Source organism: Anguilla anguilla, chromosome 5 (genome assembly GCF_013347855.1).
Source record: "Anguilla anguilla isolate fAngAng1 chromosome 5, fAngAng1.pri, whole genome shotgun sequence".
Classification (NCBI taxonomy): Eukaryota; Metazoa; Chordata; class Actinopteri; order Anguilliformes; family Anguillidae; genus Anguilla; species Anguilla anguilla.
In genome coordinates, this window is record NC_049205.1 from 59,507,573 (window position 1) to 59,527,572 (window position 20,000).

General features: G+C 48.3%; 2 protein-coding genes across 6 annotated transcripts in view; one reads left to right on the forward strand and one right to left on the reverse strand.

The window, feature by feature from the left end:
• Positions 1 to 4,614, reverse strand: part of LOC118227338 (adhesion G-protein coupled receptor G5-like) — a 16,968-nt gene extending 12,354 nt beyond the window's left edge. For 2 of the 5 annotated variants that reach the window (XM_035417680.1, XM_035417684.1), the window contains exons 1-3: positions 3,285 to 3,411; positions 1,866 to 1,966; positions 1,356 to 1,469 (exon numbers count right to left, since the gene is read on the reverse strand). In XM_035417680.1, the coding sequence (XP_035273571.1) occupies positions 1,356 to 1,428 (73 nt within the window). In that variant the 5' untranslated portion in view covers positions 1,429 to 1,469; positions 1,866 to 1,966; positions 3,285 to 3,411. The other 3 variants (XM_035417681.1, XM_035417683.1, XM_035417682.1) reach the window with 3 other exon arrangements.
• Positions 4,615 to 7,621: 3,007 nt separating this feature from the next.
• The window catches only part of mmp15a (matrix metallopeptidase 15a), a 26,886-nt gene continuing 14,507 nt past the window's right edge, over positions 7,622 to 20,000 (forward strand). The window contains exons 1-3 of the mRNA XM_035416886.1: positions 7,622 to 8,786; positions 18,318 to 18,466; positions 19,955 to 20,000. The exon at positions 19,955 to 20,000 is cut by the window's right edge and continues 77 nt beyond it. Coding sequence (XP_035272777.1) covers positions 8,658 to 8,786; positions 18,318 to 18,466; positions 19,955 to 20,000 — 324 coding nt within the window. The 5' untranslated portion in view covers positions 7,622 to 8,657. The remainder of the gene's footprint in view (positions 8,787 to 18,317; positions 18,467 to 19,954) is intronic.

Genomic DNA, 20,000 nt, shown 5'->3' on the forward strand with positions numbered 1-20,000 from the left:
TTAAAAAACTTAAATGAACAAATCCCATTCACAAAAGCCAAAATAAATGTTATTAAAATGCATGTGGCTTAATTAAAACCCCAAAAGAACATTTAGGCCTACTGTTTTAGGCACTTTTATGGCCTACTCTTGGCACTGTTTATATTTTATGCTTTTGAGAATGGTGTGCCATGAGATTCTGTAAAATTTTGGAAAGTGTGCCGCTGAAGGGAAAAGGTTGGGAAATGCTGTTTTAGCCAATGGGCAAAATGACAAGCTTGACGGGCTCAGGCGCCGCCCACTTTCGCCAAATATTCACGTGTCCTCGCGCTCTTCTGTAATTAAAGTCCCAAGCATTCGTGGTTTCATGCACACTGAACAGGCACCTCTCGTTGTCTCTCTACAACCGATTTCAGAGCATAGAAATAGGCATGCAATGCACAGGGGGACAGGAAATGACACGGGGGGCGAGGAAGGCCATGTTCTCTTCCAACAGTTGGTGAGAAATTGGGGAGACAACGCAGACAAGAGAGAACCAGATTTAAATCCGATTGTAACCGCATTCAATCTGATTGTAACCATTTTCATTTTTTCAAAATGTATTATTTTAAAAAATACTGGATTGGATGTCAATATGAAATTATAGATTTTTTCCATGATTAAAGGACATATACTGTATTAGTTGCAAATTTCACATTTGCGTAGGGCCCAAGCTCCCAAGATGCTAGAGCCCTATAGTACAGATTTGTTGAAATTTTCACTGCAAATTCACAAAACACGCGTATAATCACATTTGATAGTAAACTGTTTGTAAGAACATTTCCAAGAACATTTCGGCATTCATCATTTTTTTCTTATCTGTATTTGTTCACAGCTCTGTCCTTATGCTAATCACACAAAAAGGACTGCACGTACAGAGTCAGCATTCATCGTCTCACACACCTGGGACATGCTCAAAGGCCTTGCACATGTATCATTAATCCCATACTGGTTTTTCATTGGAACATTTTAAAGAACAAAAATTTAAGAAATGTTTTCTGAATGAGACCCATTAATACTACTACTACTCCTACTAGTACTGATACTACTACTGTTACTACTACTACTACTAATAATAATAATAATAATAATAATAATAATAATTATTATTATTATTATTATTATTATTATTGTTGTTGTTGTTGTTGTTGTTGTTGTTGTTGTTACTCTGCATGAGCTGTCACAGCTGTGTGGTGACCCTTGTGTGATTAGTCTTTAACCTTCTCAATGTGCGGCTCTCTGGCCTGACCTTCACATTTATAATTAGTTAGGATAAGGACAGTGTGTAAAGGCCACGGGAAGCCACGCTTTCTTCCTCTGCCTCTGTTTCTTCTTACTTCCCGGATTGCAATTAGCGGACGTGGTGTGGAAGAGAACGATCAGCCCCAGGAAGTGGAGATGGCAGTTCATCCTGCCGCAGTGACAGGACTCAGGGTTGCCTCAGGGGTTCACTGCAACAAATTTTTAAAAATCTAGCTTTATTTTTTCTACAGTGCCATTAGGAGAAACAGGCTCCCACACTTCCCTGCTCCATAGGTGGAATTATTAATATAGATTTTTTTATCAATCAATCAAATTTTATTTAAAGAGCACATTTCATACAAGTGACGCAGCTCAATGTGCTGTACATAAAAATGAGAAAGAAGTAATTAAAAAGAGGTTACAGTTTTATTTTAATAGTGTAGTGTGACATTACATTACAGGCATTTAGCAGACGCTCTTATCCAGAGCGACTTACACAACTTTTTACATAGCATTTTACATTGTATCCATTTATACAGCTGGATATATACTGAAGCAATTCGGGCTAAGTACCTTGCTCAAGGGTACAACGGCAGTGTTCTTACCCGGGAATCGAACCTGCGACCTTTCGGTTACGAGCCCAGTTCTTTACCCACTGTGCTACACTGCGTCCGTGTTCCTTGGTGCACAGGCAAACAGCAGTACCCTATGAATTGAAAGAACGAATGACACCACCCAAGTGACCAGGAACAGAATCATTTCACAGGCAACGTCTGAAAAGGACAAATTTAACAGAAAACACTTAACGCGGGTAACAGTAACAGTCACTTCTGGTTCGAAGGCCTCCTCAAATTCATTTGAAATTCATTTCCACTTGAGTTTGAATGCATTTGCCTTCTCACCGCACCGCAACATTGGCTTCAGGGCAAGTTACCATTACATTACATTACATTACATTACAGGCATTTAGCAGACGCTCTTATCCAGAGCGACGTACAACAAAGTGCATTAGTTCAAGGTGCAGAGGTGCAAAAGAAACACACTAGAGTTAAGTAAAGATCGTAGTGCCAGAAGTGACCACATAGATCAGGACTCCAACCCTGTAGGGTACCCTGTTCAGCAAACAACCCTACCAAGTAAACCCGATCAAGTACAAACTAGCACTGGAATCACATTTGCCTAATCAGACAAAAACAATCCTGACAACCCTACCACACTTATATTCAAAGCAAACGATCAAACGAGGTTAAGCACAGGACTATCCACGAGCTCGAGATGCTGCTCTTTTCAGAGTGCTGAGCCAACATGAAATGATCTGCTTGTCAAAAATTTAAAAATTAAAAATTTTAAATCCGAACCGTGGCATTGTACAAGAGATGGCAAGAACTGCTGTTTTATAAATAGCAAATAAAGAGACCAAACTGACCAAAACTATGAAACTGTTTCTTCGGGGAAAATTCATCACCAAGGCTAAGATCATGTGTTACACACTTTTAGGTATATACTGTACCAGCAGAAAAATAAGTGTAAATAATTTAAGTTTTTTATATAACACAAGTGTCTTGGATGGGGGAAAAAAAAAGAATTACACAGAAGCGATGCGCTCTTCCTGTTCACACTAACAAAAGGGAAAAAAATATTTTCCCTTTTATTTAATGTCATTTGTAGTGCAGGTTTCAGCACAGTAGAATATATGTCTTTTTCAGATTAAGACCAGAGACTCATGTCCCCTGCAAGGGACAAAAACGAATTGCTAGGTCTCTAGAGGATACAATACAGCCAGCTGGTTGAAAGGCTGTGCTGAAGACCGCATCCTATCCACACAAAGCAGGTTACTTTAACAGTGACATCTTCCTGACTGATGCTATGCACATGATGCTATGTATCCCCTGAAAGAACATGTCAAACTCCCCTTTGAGAAAACTGAGCTGTCAGGTTTAGCATTGGCACACCCAAGTAAAGGACAGTTGCAGGAGGCCTGCGTGTGGACCAGAGGGGGGGGGGGTGGGGGTAACGAGGTTTACCTTGTTGATCTTGCGGGGGCGCACCTGTCCAAGATCCTTCGGCAGAAAGCGTCAGTGTCACTGGCCAGAGACGATCTGGGAGCGAATGTGAACGCCTACATTAGCCCGCCGAACGCAGGAAGTGTCTCTCGTTTTAGGAGAAGTTCTCTACTTGCGCAATTGTTAGTGTGAACAGGAAGAGCGCAGCGCTTCTGCGTAATTTTTCCTGAACAGTGTTGGTTTCCGAATCGCTTTTCTCTCGCTCACGCACAGCATCTGTGAGAGCAAGGGAACCTGCTTTCTCCTCAGCCGTTACCTGCCTAACCCATTTCATTTGCTGTGATAGACGCCTTGTAGCATTTCTGCCACACTCCATTCTACTGCTACTTCACACCAGGCTGCTGGCCAGTGGAGGATGGGCTCCCCCTCTATAGCTGGGTTCCTCTCGAGATTTCTATCCATTGGGGAGTTTTTTCTCACTGCCGTTTGAGGGTGTTCTCCCCACTGGGAGTTTTTACCTTATGTACTCGCTATCTGGGGGTTCAGGTCTGGTGTTTGCTCTGTTTGCTCTTTTTGCTCTGTGTCTTGCCTCGCTACTCTGTAAAGCGTCCTTGTGACAGTTCTCTGTAAAAAAGCGCCACACAAACAAAAATGGAATTGAATTGAATAAATTCACTGACAGAAAGAAGTCGCAGCCATTCCTATGGCTTCTCTAAAATCTCGCTGACTTCTCCGGTGTTATTATTAACAGTGTGCACATACGCTGAGTTGTACATAAAATGTTTAATATTCAACATCGCTCTTATTCTGAAATGCAATCCTGTTTTCCGTCCTCTTTACTCAACACAGATCCAACGCAGCGGTTGTTTCCTGGCCGCTGCTAGCAGGTGAGCCGCCTTGAACGTTTCAGTCAGCTTGCGTAAGAATAAAGGACGACATTGCAAAGCAAGATGGACGTTCCTGTTTTTTTTTTACTCACAAGCATCCTCACAAAGCCCGTTTGTGCTTTCTTCTTTCTGTAACCCACAATATGCAGTATTCACCCCTCTCCTGAAGCTGTGCGCCATTATAACGTCTGCAGACAAAATACACAATTCATAAGTCTGCAACAGTGCTTTTCATTTTACATTACAGGCATTTAGCAGACGCTCTTATCCAGAGCGACTTACACAACTTTTTTTTTTTGCATAGCATTTTACATTGTATCCATTTATACAGCTGGATATATACTGAAGCAATTTCGGTTAAGTACCTTGCTCAAGGGTACAACGGCAGTGTCCTACCCGGGAATCGAACCTGCGACCTTTCGGTTACAAGTCTAGTTCCTTACCCACTGTGCTACACTCCGTCCATTTTAGCACTACTCTTTTTAAAATCCAAGTACAAACACCAAATATTTCCTGCTAATGAGTCAGCCATTGTGCATACAATTTAAGATTCATTGATTCGATTTTTATTTATTTCATTTTACTTGTTATTAATTAATATTTTTGGCCTGGACTTGGACCGGTACGTCTCGCTAGGGTTTTCGACATACTTGTTCCTGGTTATGGTTATACACTTTGTTGTACGTCGCTCTGGATAAGAGCGTCTGCCAAATGCCTGTAATGTAATGTAAAGACAACTGTTATCCATTTCTGTCCATCCATGTTTCCTTTGTCTTACAATAAACCAATGTTTAAAGCGTTGCTTATTTAATGACAGTCATTTAAGATAAAATTGTGTATGACAAATGATTGACACAATCCAACAAAATCTTTGCAATTGTGGGATTTGTGGGAACCTCTATCACCATTCAGGGCAATCAAAAGCTTATTTGCTATGTTCCCAACCTGAACACCATAAAGACTGAATTGAGCACAACCAACCACTAGGTGGAGGTGTACTTCTTTTTATTCAGCAAGACACTTGACTCGCTGCAAATTTCACACCAAAAAAAGAATAGTAATCATCTGTATGCCATCTACATCAAATGAATATGACAACACATTCTTCTGAATAAATTCTTCGTGCCATTAAATTGTTCACTGTTCTTCAGTAGTATATATAAATTTCTTTAAATGCCTTTGTGCATTTTGAGAAGCAGTATCGACTCCCCACCTTAAAAGTCTGATTGCCTATTCCTTTTTCTTTGCTTTGTTTATAGCCTTGGTTGACTGTGGGGTGACTGTGCATGAATATCTCCTCCTCTATGCACATGTACACACGCGTATGCGCGCGCGCACACACACACGCACACTTACACATATGCAAACACACACACACCCATAAGCATGCACACACACACACACACACACAAACACGTATGTAAACACACACACTCATAAGCATGCATGCACACTCATACACACACACACGTATGTAAACACGCACACTCATAAGCATGCATACAGACGCACCCAAACGCAGCTATGGCACATCAAAACTCTCCATGCCAGTTGACCACAGGGGCCGTGTAGGGGGCACATTACTGAACTTACATCATTGGCCTGGTCTCTATGCAGAGTAAGGGATGACAGAGAGGAGCTTGCACAACAGAAAAAGCTGCAGAAGACTGCTCCACCAACTGCCCTCCAATTGGGACAAAGAAGGGGAAAAAGGTACTGGTTGGTGCATTTGACATATTGCCAGTTCTCAAGCTACAAACGTTGAACATTGTACGTCACTGAAGCTCAGTACACCTGTTTTTTCTCAGAAGTCCACTTGATATAGCAGGGCCTTCATATTTACAAGCGGACTGAAATGTATTAAGCCTCACTGGCCTGCATTATCAGTTCAGCCACCAGGAGGCACTGCTTGACGACAGAATTTCAACTGAATCACCACACCACCAGTCAAATAGAAACAATTTGCTGATCTATTTATATCATGTAATATGGATCTCACCAACCAATGTCTTGTTCTATTAAAGAATCATGCAATGTAATGTCACTCCTATTGATCATTATTTTGCACCAAGTAAAAACTATGAAAAGGCAACATTCTATATTCGACCATGTACGATGTGATGTAGATAGAAGTTGCTCTTAAGGAAATTTGTCAGGCTTCAATGCTTATGCTTATATTATACCTTTTTTAACTTTGTTTCTCATTCAGTTTTAATGATGTTCTTCCTGCTCTGGTTTCTTACTAACAAGCAGTATGTATTACCATTATATTTCTGCCAAGTAAATACGCTGCCGGTGTTCTCACCTCAGTCACATCTGTAAGAGAAGAGAAGCCGTCCACTCAACTACCGATCCAATGGTTTTTTTTTGTTGTTGTTGTTGGCCAAGCAGGCAACTTGTTAGCCAACCCTAACGTCTCCGTGAACGGTGCTGTTTGTTAACATGCGGATGCGTAATGCAATTTTCAGACAATGTTAATGTCATTATTAGTTTGTCTAGAGGAAGCCCTAATATTGGAGCAGTTCCATGTTGGCTCACGCCATCAGGCTTCAGTCTGGATCTTACGGCACAAATCTGAGGCAGTCCAGGTTAAGGGCCCGGTTTAGGTGCTACAGGCTCAGATAACCACAAAGCTGTGCTGCGTGTACAGTAGAAATGTCTTGGCGCGCGGACTTCAGGTCCTGGAAAATCAATGGAGGAGCGGTTTTTGTACTTTGCGATTCAGTGGTGCCACGAGCTAAAACCGCCTTGCCTTGAAATCCGAACTACTTAATAAAACCAACCGAAGCAAGAGAACTGCCAGTGATGAACTGACCCTGGGTCATTTCTGTCGAAGTCACACGCGTGAAATGGGAAATCGCGTGTGGGTGCAAATTCTCTTTCCATTTGCTCCTTGGACTACATCTGGAACAGTGAATCAACATTATTAATTAATCAAAGGGATTTTGGGGGTGGGGGCGAAAACCTCATGTGTTGACTGGCGGGGGGGGGGGGTTGCTATGAAAATGCTCCAGGTGTCCCCTCGCTGTGTTACTTTTCCACCCGCGGTGTCCTTTCATTACACGCAGGTGATGCATCAGAAGCAATCACAGGCAACGTGAACACAAGAAGCGACAACATCCTGATTGTATCGCACAGCGAAGGCAGTAGTTCCACTGCACGTCAGACGTAAGTCACGCATCGTAGGCTATGCGTCCAATAGAGGTAACTCGGATGTTAAAAATCATATCTTTCCACATATATAAACCCCTTTGAATTCATGGTGGGGGTCCCCTGGGTGCCACTGAGCCTGGGTGGGGACCCCTTGATCAGAAAAGCTTGAAAATCCCTGTGCCGATGTGTGTGTGTGTGTGTGTGTGTGTGCGCGAGCGTGAAACTTCAGATTGTTGCTCCCCTCAGTCTCGGCTGACCCCCCTCGTTTAAAATCCAACAGACGTCTGTCTGACAGGGGGCGTTGCTGACTGTTATATTCAGCGCGAGGCACAAAGGCACGGGGACTGGACAGAGACAGCGGCCAAGATCGGCCTGGAGGAGGGGTGCGCGAGAGTGGACACCGTCCCTTAAAACTGAAAGAAAACCTGGATTTTAACGGGCAGAGAATCATAACATTAAAGGTTTTTTGTGCGATTCTGTGATTCCAATGCCGGCGCCATTAAGCTAAACCGGAGAGATTTGTGGAAGAGGTCGATAACTGCAGCCGATATCTGTTTCTCTGCCTGAACCAATACAGACGCTAATTTACAACATCAATAGTCGACAAGCGTGGTTACAACTTTGTTTTCAACTTCTTATTTAAAGGCGTGCTTCATTGCCCACTTCGCGGCGGCGTAGGTGAGATCACTAAAGCTGATATCAGCAGCTACTTGATGATTATTAATAAATCGCTGATAGCCGACGAGTAATTACCCGTGCTCTTTCTGTCTTATAGTCGACGTAAAGGGATACAGCTGGAAAGAAGAAAATACGAAGGGGGCTATTTGGAAGCGCTTCTGATTTGGACTTTTGTGCTGGTCCGCCCCTGACAACAAAATTTGCACGGGGGGAAAATTGGCAAGCCTGTGCTTGACACCAAGGACTTTGGCGAGAGTGCTGCCAGGACTTCGCCTAATTGGGCCATTTTCGGAGTACTCCCACGGGGTTTTTGTAGCACTAACTAGAACCGGAGAAACTGGCGGAGAACGTGTAGCTTGCATGCAGTAAGGGAAAGCGTTAGAATATAGTCAACAGATATGACTGGATTACTCGGAGCAGAGACAGTTTACGTTATGGCAACTGAGTTTTGCGTTTGAAGAAGGAGAATGACTGCACGAGAGGGCTTGTAGTTTAGGAATTTTGATGCCCCAGTTCCATCGGTTACTTATTTTCCCCAGGAAAAGAACCCGTTTTGCGTTCAAACGGAGCGCAAGGAAATAAGTCCGGAGGCGCTATCAATTTGTCGCGCACTGTGTCGGCTTAGTGACCTCGCGCTTGTTCTCGTCAAGCACCGTGGACTGGCAAGGTTGCCCCCATGGCGAAGATGGCACCCTCATGGAAGCGCTGGACTCGGTCATTCCTGACCCTGGTCCCGTTCATTGCGTTCCTTGCGCTGGGCAGTTTTGGGACGCATGCGGCAGACGACGACACTTTCAACGCAGAGGTAATAATGCCTTTATATTACTTAACAATATACCCACGCGTTTAGTTAAACAAAAGTTTAGCCTATGCACACTGCTTAGCTCAGCATTTACTTGATTTCAATGATTTCCTACATGCAAGTTTTCTCCTCTGCGCCTCTGCAGACGCGTGCTAAGGCAACAGTGATGTTGACTTAAATCGAATGTCTGCATATTCTAAGAGGTGTCAAAGAAGCATAATTGTAAAACTGCCAGCTTTTATTTGTTGTATTAATCTCAATGCTCGGCTTCTGCGCCTTTAATACGGCGGGATAATAACCGTATGTAGGCTATATCGCGCTGCAAATATGCTTTATTCTTGTTCATGTTAGCTACAGTCTGTTAAGTGTTTCTACTATGCGTGACCTTTGGATCGCACGTGTCTGTGGGTAAATATAAGACTAAGTGAAAGCGACGCCCCGGACGGCCCATCCCCAAATAAACTGTGTCAGTCGTTAAACTGCCAGGCTACGCAAATTCAATACACTTTCCGTCCGTTCCGTACTATCTCGCTTCCTATTGCACTTTCTCAACGTTCTGGGTGTATCCACGCTATCTCGATAGCGCCTATTGGTGGTGCTTTGTTTCGGTGTAATGTGTTTTTTTTTTTTCTTTTCTGGGCGCTCGATTTAACCTCAATGGCCTGGCATACTCCGGCACGTTTCCTTCTTCAAGGTGGCCATCGGGCATCTATAGCGGGGGCCGGGGAGAGAACTGCCGATCAGCTCCTTGATTGCAACAATTGGACGGTTTTCGCTGCCAGTGGATCCAAAACCGAATCCCCGGCGTGGGGCACGAGCCAAAATACACAAACATGCCTCATTCGCTCGCGTGATGACGCGCTCGCGCCAGTAGCGTCCATATGTGGTGATGCAGTTTACAGCGATTGGTTTTGGTGTTTGTTTACAGCCCGCTAGTAGTGTGTGTTTACTTACAACTCGGTGTCATTGCGCCGATCCACCGTGCCCCAACTTTGAAAACATTCTTATGTCACTTTTTATAGAACACCCGTACGCTTCGCTGTTAAGTTCTGCAAACGGTCGGTTGTCTTTTGAGCCGTAGAAGAATAAGGGAGATAACATGTTTTTTGGTTTTGGTTGGTGCTAAAGCAGTCTTCTCGATTTTCTTTGGGTACAGTACGCCCTGACATTGCCGTTCCAAGCCTGACACTTTCACACATATTTTCATGTGGACTCCTGAATTGGGTTTTTAGGTTTCTCTTCAGTGAGGTAATCTCACTGTGGCTAATCTCACTGGGAGATAGAAAGACAGAAGGGCAGGGACGTGCTATCAGAGCCTTCTCCACTTGCACCTCCTAACCAGGCTGTTGGTGTTTCAGTGTTTCATTTCTGTTGTCAGTGCCAGAGTTTCACAAACCCAAGCTGCTGCTCTTACTTTTGCAGCTGTGATGGGCTGTTTCCTCCCCCCCCCCTTTCCTTAGCATTTTTGCACGTTTGCTCCCTATAATGACCTCATTTTCTCAGATGGTTTTTCATTTGGGGGGGTGGGAATCATATCAGATCTATTATGACAGTTACCGTGGGCGGGTCTACCAGTGCATCTCTCCCATCGGAGTGGATCTTTGTCCTGAGACTGTGCCCAGTCCGTCCAGTAAAGCACCTTGTGCACCTGTTCTGCAAAGTTGCCGCTGTGGAACAGGTGATGTTGTGAAAGAGGTTTGTCACTTTTTTTATTTTTGTTTTTTCCTGGCCAGATGACATCCATTGTCTCTGCTTTTCTCACACCGCAAACCAAAATAAAAAAGAGGTGTGTGGGGGGGGTGTCGGGGTGGGTGCCATTTTTAAAATCACTGGAAGGCCCGGTTCAGTATTTTCGGAAGGTTTTGCAGACGGGGGGGCGGCAGTCGGGGGGGGGGGGGGTTGGGGGGGGGCGGGGGGGCGGTCTGCGTCCGGTGTGCGAGTCTCCCGGCCTCTGGGCCTCCAGGCCGGCCTCTCTCACCGCAGTGTGGGCTCAACCCTGTCATTGGTGCTCTCTCTGTGGTGAGGTCAGCCAGCCGCATCGCCGTGCCGACTCGCGAGCAGGCAGCGTTGGGGGGGGGGGGCGGAGGGGGCGGGGGGGGGAGGGGGGGGCATTCAGTTTTACACTGAATCGAATTTCGAATATTTTTTTGAATGGACTCGGTTGAAACGGAATTGATTCTTAACCCTGGCCCCGCATTAACAAAGTGTTGCAGATTTTTTTTTGGTTTTGGACAATTTATAATTGTATTTTTTTTTTTAAATCTGACTCTTGGGAGGCCAGGATTGGACAGCTGTGGGTTTACGCTTCTGGAAAATATTACCTGGAACAGCCCAGCCCTGCCCCCCCACCCCCCCCACCCCCCACCCCATCCCACTTGGTGGCCGTAGTCTTTGAAACTGGACACTGTCCCGCAGATGCCTCCTACCCCCTCTCCCTGTGTCTCATCTGGGACGGGTGGTCGTGACCACCTACGAGCCGAGCCCGTTCACCTGCTGACTAACGACTCGACTTGGACACAGCTCAGAACAAGCATGCTGTCTACAGACTTAACATAGACTATTTTTTATATTTTATTGTTTTTAGGTTCATTATTATTATTATTATTATTATTTCTCTTCATGCTATGCCCTCAGTTTTTTTAAACAATGTGCAAATAAACAAGCTAAACTAAACTGGACTCAGCTCCAACATCCACGCAGTCCACAGACTCAGCGCAGACCTCGCTCAGACCGTACACAGTATACAGGTTGGATATTTGGGGTCCGCCACCCCCCCCAAAAACAAGTGAAATGTAATCCTGCATTGGGCTATGTGGGCTTGTGACTCATCAGCGGGCTTGAGGTTGTCCAATTTTGGTTCGATACCTCTTTGCTGTGTGTGTTCATATCCGCTAATACGTCAGTTAGTGGGGAGATTTATAAATTCCACCTTGTGTCATGTGTCAAATATATACCTCAGTATCCTGGGTGCTTTTTTTCCTGTTCACTGCCCACTTATACACAAACCCACTCCATTACACTCGTTTGCATGTCACCAGATCCTTCACACTCACTTCCTGTCACCTGCTTGCCCTGCACCAAAATGGACAAAATTGGCAGACATGTTTGTTGCTGCAACAAATGATGAGGTGTACCAAGAATTTATAAGTCTCAACGAAGGCAACGGGTTGTTTTTTATCTAGATTTTATTTTGTTTGTCGATTAGTATTTTTGTTGTTTTATTTTCTTCCACCGTTGAAGACCAGGCCCCGGGGGCAGCAGTGGGCTCTGTTTTTTTGTTCCTTGTTTGTCTTTTTTTCGGTCGCCTGTCATTTTCGGGTGGCGGCCGAATTAAACTGTGGCGCACGCGCACGTCCTCTTGGGTTTCGGAGTCGGGCGCGTCCGGGCAGGCGGTCCCGAGCGGACGCTGGGAGTCTCCCGGGGTGCTCCAGCCGGAACCGGAACGCCACTGCCTGCGAATTAAGGGATGCGAGAGAGAGAGGGAGAGAGAGAGAGAGAGAGAGGGAGGGAGGGAGAGAGAGAGGGAGAGAGAGGGAGAGAGAGGGGGGAGAGAGGGAGAGAGAGAGAGAGAAAGAGAAGGGGGGAGAGGGAGAGAGAGAGAGAAAGACAGAGAGAGAGAGAGAGCGAGAGCAAGAGAGAGCGCTGATTGACAGTGGCGGGATTTTTTGCACCGCCCTCGCACCCCGTGTTTGCCAAACAGACAGAACTAAGCGCCGTCCTGGGCTAATGTTTCCCCCGACAACCCGAGATGACATTTTGGGATTGTTTATTGTGGGACGGCTGCACATTGACCAGGGGCGGCACTCTGTGAGGGAATAGTCGTGCCCTCAGACCTTAGTGTAGATTGACTGACAGCGGCAGCGCTGATGGTGGCCCTCTGGCAGCGTTTGCTCTGGTCTGCTCTGCTGCGACCCCTTGCCCTGGAGTGTGTGTGATGCACGCCAGGCCCCCTCAGCTCTCCCCAGCACCGTCCTCTCTGGTTTCTCATTGGCAGATACCTGTGGCCTAACTGTACTCCCCCCTCATACCCTCATCTGTCTCCACACTGCACCCTACTGGCCTGTGCCTGTAATAGCAGCAACAGTGAAGGGAGAGAGAAGGACAGACAGAGACTTTTAAAACCCTGTTTTATTCATAGTCAGTTCAAAACAAAAATTCATATAAATTTCTGCAGTCCAGTCCAAAAGTAAAGATAGAGGTGCTGAAGGTGCAAAGCTTAGAGAAGGACAGCAAGAAGGAGACGGGAAGACGTAGAGAGAGGGAGGGGAGAGGGGAGGGAGCGACAGGAAGGACAGAGAGGCAGACGGGGAGCGGGAGAGGTGGAGAGCAGGCGGGGGGAGGGCGAGGGGGGGGGGGGGTTTCGCTACATGTGACCGCTGTTCCGTGAGAGGCGACACAGAGAGAGACAGAGAGATAGCGAGGGCTGCAGGGCTCCTGGTGCCGTCCAGGAGCAACAATGAGGGCTCTTGTTTGGGGTTTGACCGTATCAGAGAGAGGGAGAGGCGGGGGAGCGAGGGAGGGATGGATGGAAGGGGAGAGAGAGAGAGAGAGAGAGAGAGAGAGAGGGAGGAATAGACAGAGTGTGGTGGGAGGTGGAAAGTGTGAAACACAGCGTGCTCTCTCTTCACTCTTCACCCCCCCCCCCCCACCCCCGACCCCCCACCCCCCACCCCCCCCCCCAGGGGAACAGTGCATCGCCCTGCTCATCTGTAGAATCCGTGGCATGCCCAGTCACCGCATTCCATTCTTCCGCTGTTCCGCTGTGCTTGTGCGGCGCTATGGTTACGAGGCGCCATGGTTACAAGGCGCCGTGGATACCAGTGTTGCACGTCGCCATGGAGCGATAGGCGATGAGGTGCGCTGTGGACGGGGGAATATCATTAACGGTGTCTGTGGGTTTCCTAGGAACCTCCGCATCGCAGGACGTGATTGGACTACACAAGTATTGTGACACCAAGAAGGGGAGGAGCTACAAAATTCTACCAGTATCTCACTTATTTTTTTACCAGTCATCATGTTTCATCTTGGTGGCCAAAACCTACTGATTGGATCAAGCAAATCTGATTGGCAGCTAACTGTATATCTGCCCATTTTGGTGTCATGAATACCCCATTCTCTCATCAGTAGTGAGAACTACAAACCAGTACTGTTCAGGCCTGGGTCAAATACATATTTGTTTTGGATTCAAATATACTTTTCTACACTTCACTGATCTTGCCTGGTGTATTGGAGCCAATGAAATACTGTCAAAAAGTGCAAACCTCGCCCTCTGGTCATATCGGCTGGCTCAATTACACCAGGCAAGATCAACAGAAGATCACAGGAAAGCATTTGAATCCAAAACAAATACGTATTTGACCCAGGTCTGGTACTGTTATCACTGACCCCAAGAGCTGGAGATCTAGCACTGTGTACAACATCTCTGCTCCTGTTAATTAGCGTGAGCAGGAGATTTAGCGCATTGTTAGCTCGGCGAGCGCTTCTGCTTGGGGCGGTCCATTTAGTGCGGCCGGGAAGGACGGTGATTTACACGGGGAAGGACGTTTGCCGCGACGCTCTTCCCCTCCCTAATCACATGAGGCTAATTTAATACAGCCCAGGCCTGCTCACATCAGTCACCCGCGGGAGGACGTTCACAAACAGGGCCGCCTTACCCTAAACCGATCTTCAGTATATTTGTTCTGCGTTTTTTTTTTTTTTTTTTAGTGATTAGTTTAACGCCGGAGTAGCCACACGTGACAGGTAGGGTAGGCCACAAAACAAGTTTTTAAAAAAAAAATTTTTCGATTGAAATCAGTGGCATTCTGTGAAAGAGCCTGTTGCTTTTTGGGTTTTTTCTGAGCCTCTCCTCCGTCGGCTGTGCTGTGTGTCTGTGAGCCGCCCTGCAAGTGAGGATCTGCAGATGTGATTTGGCAGGGAGTCGCCAGTGCGCTGGCCATGAATGGACATTAGTACAGTAACGTGCACACAGACTGCGCTGTAACTGTACTACAGTGAACTGGGCTCAGGGGCTGAACCAGCTCCAGGATCCTCCGCCTGGAATGTTAAAACAAAACCCTTTTTCCCTCCTCTCCCTCTCCCTCGCTCTCACACTCCATCTGTCTCTCTCTTATACGGTCTCTCTCCCTCTCCCTTAGTCACGCTCCCTCTCTCCATCCCTCGCACCTCGCACTCCATCTATCTCTCTCTTATACGGTCTCTCTCCCTCTCTCTTAGTCACACTCCCTCTCTCCCTCCCCCTCTCTCCATCCCTCCTCCCTCACACTCCATCTGTCTCTCTCCCTCTCTTCATCACTCTCCCTCTCTCCCTCCTCTCTATCTGTCTTCCACCTCTCACTCTGTCTCTCTGCCCCCCCCCCCCCCTACCTCCATCCCCATTCCATGGAAGAATTCCCCTGCTTGCACTGTCAGGGCAAACGCTGTGCAGGGTTCATGGGCCCTGTTTAAACGATCCAACGCAATCCCATCAGCCCTCGAACCTCAGGCTGTAAAAGGTCTGACATAGCCCTGTCCTCTCCTTTCTTTCTCTCTCTCCTTTCTTTACCTCTCTCACGCTGGCTCTCTCTGTTCAACTCGATGGAAGGCTTTTTAGGGTTCACATTTGAATATATCTGTCAATGATTTGCACGTACATCAACATTACTCATCATGCAACCTATCGTGAGTTTCGATTGTAGCAAATCGGTTGTGAAATCAACGTGTGGCATGTTTACACAAAACCATAGAGCCAATTAATAAAAATTTAATGAGAATAAGATACGTGAAATAATACGTAAATAAAATCGCCTGTGAGCTCGTACCCTTCTCTGTGTCTCTCTGCATCGGAGCCTTGCTTTGTCCTCTGGTGTTGATGAATAGTGGTGGTGCACGTTGAAACACTTTGTATTTTAAAAGGCACTTTCGGGTTTTCTGCTGGGGAAACACGGCTCTGCGGCCTGTTGTAAATTCCGGTGCTTTGCGATGCCAGGTGCTCTTAGTAAGTGTTTAAAAAAAAGAGAGTGAGAGGGAGGGAGGGAGTGAGCCAAGCTGATTTTACGAGGCTGGTGGAGCCCTTATTACCAGTGTTAATAACTTTTCTGTCCTGTAGCGTGTTAAACCCTCCTGCCCTCCAGATATCTGTGAAAAGAGCCTCTTATCTGGAGAGGAGGGTGCGGCTCTCCTTCTCACACACACATACCTCCTCACACAGCCACGCACACACACACTCTCTCTCTCTCTCTCTCACACACACACACACAAGCACACACACACCATCACACAACCACGTGCACACACACGCACGCACACAACCACACACACACACAACCACACACAAGCACACACACACCCTCACACAACCACACGCACAGGCACACACATGCACACACACACACCCTCACACACAAACATACACACACACCCTCACATAACCATGCACAAACACACGCGCATGTGCACACACACACTCACTGTCTCTCACACACACACACACTTGCGCACTTGAGTTTGACGTTCCTCCTTCCTCATTCCAAACAAAGTTGAAAATTAAACGGGAAAATGTAGGTGCAGTGCATTCTGGGACACCATATAGGGAGCAGTATGTTATCAGGTTCTAGGGTGTTTGTTCCCCCCCCCCCCCCCCACCCCCCCCCCCACTCTCAGCCACCTTTTTCATCCCCCACTTAGTTTCGGTCGGGGCTGTTCAACCAGAGACAAGTGCCGCCTGTCTGCAAACATGTATTCTGTGACCTTGAGGAGAAAATGTCTCATAAAAATGTGAGAATGTAATGGCTGTGCATACCAGGCATTAAGAACACAACATTTTGGAAGACGCCCTTGTCCAGAGATGGATTACATTTTACCTGAAGTTTTTTCTGAAACAGTTGCAGATAAGCTCTCTGTTCTAGGGCGAAATGCCAATGGAGAATCAAACCTGCAACCTTTGAGTTACAACACACCCAGTTTCCAAACCGTTATACCACACCCCTGTCCCTATGGGAGAAAGACATCTTATTAGTGAATTTGTTTTATAAATAGCAAGTGTAAAATGTCAGGCACACCTGCACAGATCCCAGATCAGTATCTTCCATCTGTAGAGAAAGGTTTGGGGTTGGAGTGCGTGCGTGTTAAACTGATCCTAGAACAGGAGATTGGAAGAGGAATAAGGTTTGTTCAAGAACCTCATGGAGAGGTCAGAGGTCACAGGTCGTGGGATCACAACCCCCCCCCCCCATATCGAGTTTTCAGTAAACCCCTCAGTGTGCCACAGGGGCTGTGTGGGCAAACATCTGTTGCAGGGCACTCTGGGAAGGCAGATGGAAGTGAAGTGGGGGGAGATTTATGGCGGTGGGAGCCATTAAAACGCAGAGGGGCGTATTTAAAAAAGCCCGAAGAGACGCGTTAAGCGCCCCGCTGACTGCTCAGCCCGGCTCGGGGAGAGTTTGGGGAAACGTGCGTTTGGACGTGTTTAACGTTGGTTTGCCCGGCGTTGTGCTGCGCGCGGTGCTTTACCGCCGCGAGGCCGGGGTGCGGGGGGGGGCGGCGGCGTCGGCAGAACCGGGACCGCGGCGTAGCGTGCAGCGGTGCGCCGGAATGGGCTGAAGCGCATCAGAACCGGCCCCAGCGCATGCACATGCGACGGCGCATGCGAGCGGTGCATGTGCATGCAACGGCGCATGCAACGGCGCATGCAACGGCGCATGCGAGCGGGTCGTTACGTCCTCTATTAAAACCAGCAGGCCCGGTCTGTGGGGGGGGTAGGAGCGGGGGAGGAAGGGGGGTTGTTTAGGCTCTTGTACTCCATTAACAGTAGGGGGCTGATTGTTGCCACAGGTTCTAATTGGTGTGGCTTTAATTGGTGCAGATTGAGCGTTAGAAATCCCCCTGCCCACACACCCCCCCCCCCCCCCCCACCCCAGTGGATCACGGTTGCTGAATAATGCTGGTGTCCGTTTCTCTGTGTCTAGACCTGGCGCTGATTTCGTTATCTTTCTTATTCACAGCCTCTGTCTGTATCCGGCTGTACATTTTAAATTGAGTTCTGGGTCTCCATCTCTCTCTCTCTCTCTCGTTCTCTCTCTCTATCTATCTGTCTCGCTCCCTTTATTACCCCCTGCTTTCCCTCCCTCCCTCCCTCTGACCACCTGTACTAACAGCCACAGTGCTGTCTTACAGTGTGTAATTGTATTGAGTTTCTCCCTGTCCTGACCCATCCCCTCCCCTCCCATCCTCCCTCCCCCCCCTCCCCCTCTCTCTCTCCTCTCCATCCCCTTGTTTTTGCTGTAACGGACAGTGATTCCTGTCTCTGTGCGGTCCCCCCCCCCCCCACCCCCCCGTTTCCCCCCCCTGCAGCCATGACTCCGAATGTACAGCTACCTCCCTCAGGCCAGTGCTCTCCCCCTCTCTCTCTCTCTCTCTCTCTCTCTCTCCTCTCCATCCTCCTGTTTTCTGCTGTAACAGACAGTGATTCTCCGTCTCTGTGCGGTCTGTGACTGTATTAAGTTTCCCCTCCCCCCTCCCTCTCTGTCTCCCCCCCCCCCCCCCCCCCCACCGCAGTCATGGCTCCGGATGTACGGCTACCTCCCTCAGGCCAGTCGGCAGATGTCCACCCTGCGCACGGCGCAGATCCTGTCCAACGCCGTCGCCGACATGCAGCGCTTCTACGGGCTGACCGTCACCGGCAAGATGGACCCGGGGACCCTCCAGTACGTTTAGACACCGCCACTTTTTCTCTCTCTCTCTCTCTATCTGCTTTCTCTGTCTCTCTCCCTTTATTACCCTCTGCCCTTCCCTCCCTCTGACTAGTGGACGCTCTTTGCGAAAGTGCACGCGTACGCGTACACGAAGGTTCAGACCGGAGGTGATGCCGTGGCGTCACAGGACCGGTAGTACACAGCGTCAGACGGCCAGTAGTGGCTGAAAACATGAACCTGAAGCCTGGTGTTAAGCTGGTTACGATGCCACAGTAGGGTCGACAGGGCGGTTGGGGCTATAGGTTAGCCGTAGCGCACGTGGGGCTATAGGTTAGCCGTAGCGCACGTGGGGCTATAGGTTAGCCGTAGCGCACGTGGGGCTGTAGGTTAGCCGTAGCGCACGTGGGGCTGTAGGTTAGCCGTAGCGCACGTGGGGCTGTAGGTTAGCCGTAGCGCACGTGGGGCTAGAGGTTAGCCGTAGCGCACGTGGGGCTATAGGTTAGCCGTAGCGCACGTGGGGCTAGAGGTTAGCCGTAGCGCACGTGGGGCTGTAGGTTAGCCGTAGCGCACGTGGGGCTGTAGGTTAGCCGTAGCGCACGTGGGGCTGTAGGTTAGCCGTAGCGCACGTGGGGCTGTAGGTTAGCGTAGCGCACGTGGGGCTATAGGTTAGCCGTAGCGCACGTGGGGCTGTAGGTTAGCCGTAGCGCACGTGGGGCTAGAGGTTAGCCGTAGCGCTCGTAGAGCCTGTAAACCCATGTAGTAAAGCGCTGATCCTCAGGGTGCAAAGATGCCGCCCCCCAGCTCTGTGGGATGAATTTGAGTGCCAACTCGGCTAATCGACTGGCGGTGAGGTGTAGGTAGGTGAGACTGTAGCCCAAACTGCAGCAGAGCTTGTGCGTTTCTAGCGTTTGGTCCAGCGACGGTGGCCATTACATTACTGGCATTTAGCAGACGCTCTTGTACTGAGTGACCTACACTTCACATAGTGACCTACACTTCACATAGTTTCCATTTATTTGGCTGGATATATGCGGAAGCAGTTCAGAGGAGCAATGGCAGTGCCCCACCAGGGAATTGACATCTCAGACTGACCCGGGGTGGCCTGCTAGTTTCGCGTGTTTTGCAGATTTGCGAAACGGCTCCCTTGGCGGACGGTCAAGGCAAGCTTAAGGCGACGGGGATCAGCTATTAAAAGCAGACGGCGTAGCTAGCAGACGCTTCTGGCTGCAGCGCAGCTTTTGCGAAACGCTGTCGGACCAGCAGCTGTTGCCGACGGTGGTCTGGCAGGGATTCGGAAAGCTGGCGAGCTCACGGTCACTCGCAGGCCTTAAACCGGTTCAATCCGGTTCAACAGAGAGTCGGGCTGCTTCTGACCTGGTCTTGGGGTGGGGCGCTAATGGGCTTGGCCGGGGGGGTTCGAGTTGCTCGGCCCGTAGGGCAGATAGCTGACACCGGTTCCCCCCTTTTTGGCTACGCTAACAGCTGCCCCTTCCCTCACAGGGCGATGAAAAGGCCTCGCTGCGGGGTGCCGGACAAATTTGGCGGG